Source organism: Saccostrea echinata, unplaced genomic scaffold (genome assembly GCF_033153115.1).
Source record: "Saccostrea echinata isolate AGI-Se365-2 ecotype Australia unplaced genomic scaffold, CSIRO_AGI_Sech_v1 ptg000002l, whole genome shotgun sequence".
Taxonomy (NCBI): Eukaryota; Metazoa; Mollusca; class Bivalvia; order Ostreida; family Ostreidae; genus Saccostrea; species Saccostrea echinata.
The window spans coordinates 1,474,001-1,480,000 of record NW_026889751.1 but is presented as its reverse complement, the minus strand read 5'-3'; the positions used below and the strand labels follow the sequence as shown (position 1 = coordinate 1,480,000).

General features: G+C 31.8%; 1 protein-coding gene across 1 annotated transcript in view; it reads left to right on the top strand.

Annotated features, from left to right (window-relative positions):
• The window catches only part of LOC133203444 (extracellular matrix organizing protein FRAS1-like), a 46,426-nt gene that overhangs the window by 29,231 nt on the left and 11,195 nt on the right, over window positions 1-6,000 (top strand). Inside the window, exons 12-15 of the mRNA XM_061339226.1 lie at window positions 2,494-2,641; window positions 2,823-2,972; window positions 4,548-4,688; window positions 5,818-5,961. Of these exons, the coding sequence (XP_061195210.1) occupies window positions 2,494-2,641; window positions 2,823-2,972; window positions 4,548-4,688; window positions 5,818-5,961 (583 nt within the window). The remainder of the gene's footprint in view (window positions 1-2,493; window positions 2,642-2,822; window positions 2,973-4,547; window positions 4,689-5,817; window positions 5,962-6,000) is intronic.

Here is a 6,000-nt window from a genome sequence, read left to right as displayed (position 1 = left end):
TCCATCTGTCTGTCCATGCGTCTGTAAACAATTTTTCAAAATGCTACTCCTCCTACAGTTTTGGTCTGATTTCAATATAACTTGGTACATAAGTAGACTACACCAAGATACATAATTCTGTGTATTGGTTTTTAATTTCAATGAACGGTGTTGCCATGGTTACTAAAAATAGAGATTTTTGGGAAATACATTGAAAATGCTACTCCTCCTACAGTTTTGATCTGATATCAGTATAATTTAGCACACAAGTAGACTATACTAAGATACATAATTCTATATATCGGTTTTTGATTTCAATGAACGGTGTTGCCATGGTTACTAAAAAAAGAATTTTCTGTGAAAAACTTTCAAAACGCTACTCCTCCTACAGTTTTGATCTGAATTCAATATAATTGGTACTCAAGTAGACTATACTAAGATACATAATTCTTTATATTGGTTTTTGATTTCAATGAACGGTGTTGCCATGGTTACTAAAAATAGAAATTTCTGTGAAATACCTTCAAAATGCTCCTCCTCCTACAGTTTTGGTCTGATTTTAGTATAATTTAGCACACAAGTAGACTACACTAAGATACATAATTCTCTCTACCAGTTTTGGATTTCGATGAATAGTGTTGCCATGGTTACTAAAAATAGAAATTTTCTTGAAATACTTTCAAAATGCTACTCCTCCTACACTTTTCGTCTGATTTCAGTACAACGTGGCATACAAGTAGATTAGACTGAGATACATAATTGATGTTATTGTTTTTTGATTTTGTTGAATGATGTTGCCATTTTTACTTAAATCAAAATTTCTGTAAAATTGTTTTAAAAGGCTACTCCTCCTACAATTTTAGTCTGATTGCAATAAATATAGCCATAAAAAGAGACTAAACCAAGGATCATTATTGTATTTATATACATTGTATATATATAGCTTATATCTTTCCTTTATAAGTACAACCAGTAGAGCTACAATCTCGTCAGAGACTTCTGGTTTAAAATGAATTTTTTTAAATATAAAAAATTTAAATTATTTATATGAATTTCTTCTGAATAGTGTTTAATAATTTATCTTTGCTGCAGTATCTTTTCACTGTTTTCACAGAATGATAAATGTGGAAAATATAATGGTACAGTGGAAATAAGATGACTAGTAAGCAATTGAAGAAATGGACAAAGAAAAAGTAGAATTGAATCTAGTTCAAATCTGATTTCAAAATCAAAATATTTAAATAACATTAAAGAAATTAAAAGCAGTTTGCAATTATATATTTAGCTTATTGGGTTCAACATAAAGTCTTTCATTTATCAATGTCAACATAGTGAAATCTAGAATTCATTTACTTTTAAAACCTTGTGATCTTTTTTTTTTTCATTTTTCAAAAAATGTAGGCATTCAGATTGAAAAGTAATTTTCTGAAGATTTGCTTGTATTTAGTTTCTGGTGCTCCAGTAACATTTAGATTACATTTGAAGATTATTCTGTGCATTTAATAACATCAAACATCTTATTTCTTTAGACTATGATAATTTCTATTGATGAGGCTTAGCTTATATATCACAAGTCATCAAACACTGCACTTAAATGCACAGTAAGCAGAACTGAAAAAGTTCTGACAACACCCAGTTGAATATATAAATTCTTATCCAATTTTTATATACCATTGATAATTTTCATCTGCAACTTTAGATAATAAGTGCACTTATTACAAAGATCAGCTCTAAATACTTCTGCACCAATTTCCTTATCTCACAAAATTACAAGAAAATATCTCCTTGATGCTGCAGCAATGAAAAGAAAACAAAACAAGTTTCTCAGCAGGAAACTGTAAAAAATTGAAATCTAGAGTGTCAAAAGCAATTCAAGAATGTCTTGACTTAACAATGGTTAATCTGTGTGATAACAGTGAAAGTCTGACAGCTTCACAGCCTGTTATCTCATTGATGTATCTCTCAGATAAAAGGGTTCCTCCTAATCCAGCAGCCAGATAATATTCCTCCCTGTGAACACTATGATCCACCATCCTGGGAGCTGGATCAGATAAAACAGGAGTCAGTTCCTGGGGGTTCTAGCCAATCAGTGTTATCGGTTTACATACTCTGTTAGGTCATTACTGATTGAATTGGGATAAGGAATCTCTGTAATTGAGTTCCACATTCCAGTCATGTATCACCCCTAATCATGGACGTGTGTTATTTGGTGTAAAAGTCAATTTAAAGTATGTTTATTGTCAATTATTTAGGTAAAGCTGTTTTCAAAGAGTTTTCTGCTGTGGGTGTAAGATAAAACAATATATTTTGTGTGTATTTCATTACTTTGTTAAAGGGTATCTTGTAGATTTGTTATAAATAAGAAAAAATATAAAGACATCTACAGGAATTTTACAGTTTTGAAAATAAAATAAAAATGATATTTGATAGTTTCTAAATGTACTCCATGGTTTGAAATGGATCAATCATGAGGCAGAAGAACCTGACTTCTATAGTTCTCTTGTTTTGCTGTAGGATGGTGACACTTGGTACCCGGACCCCTGTTCTATCTGTAGTTGTAAGGAGGGACACATCACATGTTACCATAAGCCCTGTCCTGTCTGTCCCCAGGGTCAGATGTCGCTCATTCACTCGGGAGAGTGCTGTGGTACCTGTAAACCATGTAAGGAAATATAGCATACCTTAAATCATATTAACGGCAATTCTTTGATATAATGATCGTCAAGAAAATTTGTTTTAGAGAGCATTTAAAATGATATTTGAATGAACAATCAAAATCTGATTTTTACATCAAAGTAATTTAGAGTATATAAATGATTGAGTCCTATTCTGGTGTCCTACAGTGCAGTGTAGTGAGGCCTGCTCTGTTTGTCGTCCTGATGATCCAGACTTCTGCCTGGTCTGTAAACAGCCCGGACTTTATCTTCAGGACGGAACATGTGTGACCAGCTGCCAGGAAAACTTTTATGTCACCAGGAATAGAAAATGTGGAGGTACCCTTCATTTCTTACTAGCTGATGTCTTACATACATTACAAGAGTGATAATAAACTATGGTAGTTTTGTCATACATTTTTTTTTTAATTTTCAATTAAAGTGGCAAATGTTACAGAAAGATCATCATGTTTTCTCGAAATTTTTGTAGGGAAAGTAAGCAATTCTATGATGGATAACATTTTAGATCATCCATCAATGTCAGTGTTCAGCTTTTCATCTCTTACATAACACATCTGAAATTCGAAAATGTTTTTCAAAGAATGGAAGGAAATCTGTGGTAGTTTGGAATTTTTCAGACACCTGATATTAAAGTGAAACAAGATTAAACATTCCAAAGCCATCTTCTGCTAGGATAACAACAGTCATTTAATACAGATAAAAGTAAAATTTGTACAAATTAACTTTGTTGGCTACTGTTCAACAGGTTGGGTTGCATGTTGTGATTTTATTTATCATTGTTAATTTTTTTTATGTAAAAATGTAAGAACTAGAGGAAGAATGATTTAGCACTTGTTAAAGTGCAAGTAAGTTTAAGGATAAATCGTGACATGTTGAAGATTATTTTTTTTTATTTTAACTTCTAATGTTGCACTACAAACAGTAATTTTGAAAGATGTAGTGTGAATCTTATTGTCATTTCTATTATTTGATATCTGTGCAATTCATATACCTTTATAAATGGGATCATGTGAGACTCTTCTATAGTAGGATACAGGTGAAAAAGTAATGCAGATTGAATTTCTTTATTTGATTCTTCTCTGTTGCATTAGAATGTCAGTCCAAAAAACTTGTACATTATTATTTTTTTTTGTTGTGAATTAGATTACTTGTATATTTTTTTCCTTTTGTTGACTATGCCTACATATTTAATATATACATGTATTTAAGGAAGACAGGCATGTTTTTATGGTGTGTAAGATTTTTGCCCAGTTCAATTCAGACATTCGTATCATTGAAAATTGAGAGAATGGATAAAAGAAAAACTAATTGTTATAGTAAAGGGTCAAATTATCTTCTATTGAAGATAATTGAAGCATTAAAAATGGGTGGGGATGATGTGAAAATCTTCTTTTTAATAACTTTGGAGCCAGAAAAGACAACACAATCTGGATACAATGTAGATTTAAATTTGTAGCTTATTGGGCAAGAATGGGGTGACAATAAGGAGGTAATGGGTATTGGAGGGGGGGGGGGGCAAATTTTTATTGGAATTACATGAAAAACAATCAAGGACAACATTTGATCAAATTATTGTGTTAGCACCACTATGTAAACCACACTTGTTTGGTCATATCATTAACCACTGAGTTGCCCGCGTGGCGCAGTGGTTAGAGATGTTAGAAATTATGGAAAATACCCTTAGCTTGTGACACCATAGGATTTAGTCATTTAAATCTTATTGATCATTACTAAGTTAAATACCTGTCATTTTTTTTAAGCATAAAAATTAAAATTGATTTTTAAAATCATTACAGGGGCATATTTATCCCAATATGCTGCATAGTTCTTTAATGATTATTTTGTCTTTTTTGTGAGTCAGTTTAATGAACTTGAGTTATCGTTGTCTTTCAGAGTGCCATGAGATGTGTGCCAGCTGTACAGGGGCCACTCAACATCACTGTGTCAAATGTAAGCCTGGTCTTTTATGGAGGGATGGACAATGTGTACCTAGGTGTGGATCTAACTTCTACCAAAATGGAGGGCAGTGCCTGGGTATGTGATCTACAATAGTATATTCAAAAATGATATGTTCAGAATGTAAACCTGTTTTTGAATTATCAATCTGCACTAAAATGGTGCAGACTTTGGTAAATTTGAAATGCATCAAACTGCAAACACAGTAGGTAATTGCATATACAGTGTACTGTAGCATAGAGTTTCTAATATGCAGTACATTGTATATGAGTATGTATAATCATGTCCATTTATCATGTTTTGAATTTTGAATTTGAGTTATTTCCAGATAAAATGGTAAGAAGGTTCTTAAATATAGGTTTTCTTAAGGATTACGGACCTAATTCGAAATTTCGTGCCACTGCGCAGAAAACCATGCATACGCCTTGAATAAAATTAACTTAATTATGTATTGCAAAAGATAAAAATATACATTTTTTATTCTTTTAAAGATATTTAGATGTTTCCTCTCAATTCAAAAATATTGTAAATATTTCGATTTATATTCATTTGTTAATTTTATAATAACGATTTATTTGGCCAAGGTATTTTCATTGAAAATTTTCCTCAAAATGTGCCCTACACCTGAGTTTGACATGCCCTCCTGTAAAATCTAAGCCGAAGACCCATTTATTTTTTGGCATAATTTGCTGGTAAATTGTCTAGTTTACATTGTCTTTTAGTATGAATAAAAACTCTATTGCAGAATTTTTTTCAATGATCACTCTTATACCCTACACTGGCAATTTCCCATTACTTCCTATAGTAATTATTGATTTCCATCGCCAACTTTTGAAACGATCCCCATTAAAAATCTACATTGATGACCATATGATTTTTAAATGATTTTAACTCATCAAAAGTCACTTTACTACATATTAAAATTTGAATAAAATATCTATTGCAGAAATGAATTAGGTCAGTCGTCGTTAAATACCTACATGTATGTTTAGTTAAATGGTAAAAATATTTCTTCACTTTCTTTGCATATTGTTGAATACTGTGAAGTATCTACAACAGTTTTTGTGCAGCATTGAACAAAAAATCTTGCATTCATGTGAATTCATAAAACAGAGTCATCTTGGTACCTTGACACTCCATAGTGGACAGAAATGTCCTGTTCAAATTTATTTCTGGTTTATCATGTTTATGTATTTATTTTTTTCAGCCTGCCATTCTTCTTGTCGGGAATGCCTTGGTCCTAACAAAGACAATTGTTTGTCGTGTACAATATCTGTTCAAGTCCTCCTGTCAGGAAGATGTGTCAACGACTGTGGACCACAGTTCTATGTAAAGGATGGAAAGTGCACCAGTTAGTTTTTCAATGACAAATTTTAGTAGTCTTTATAGA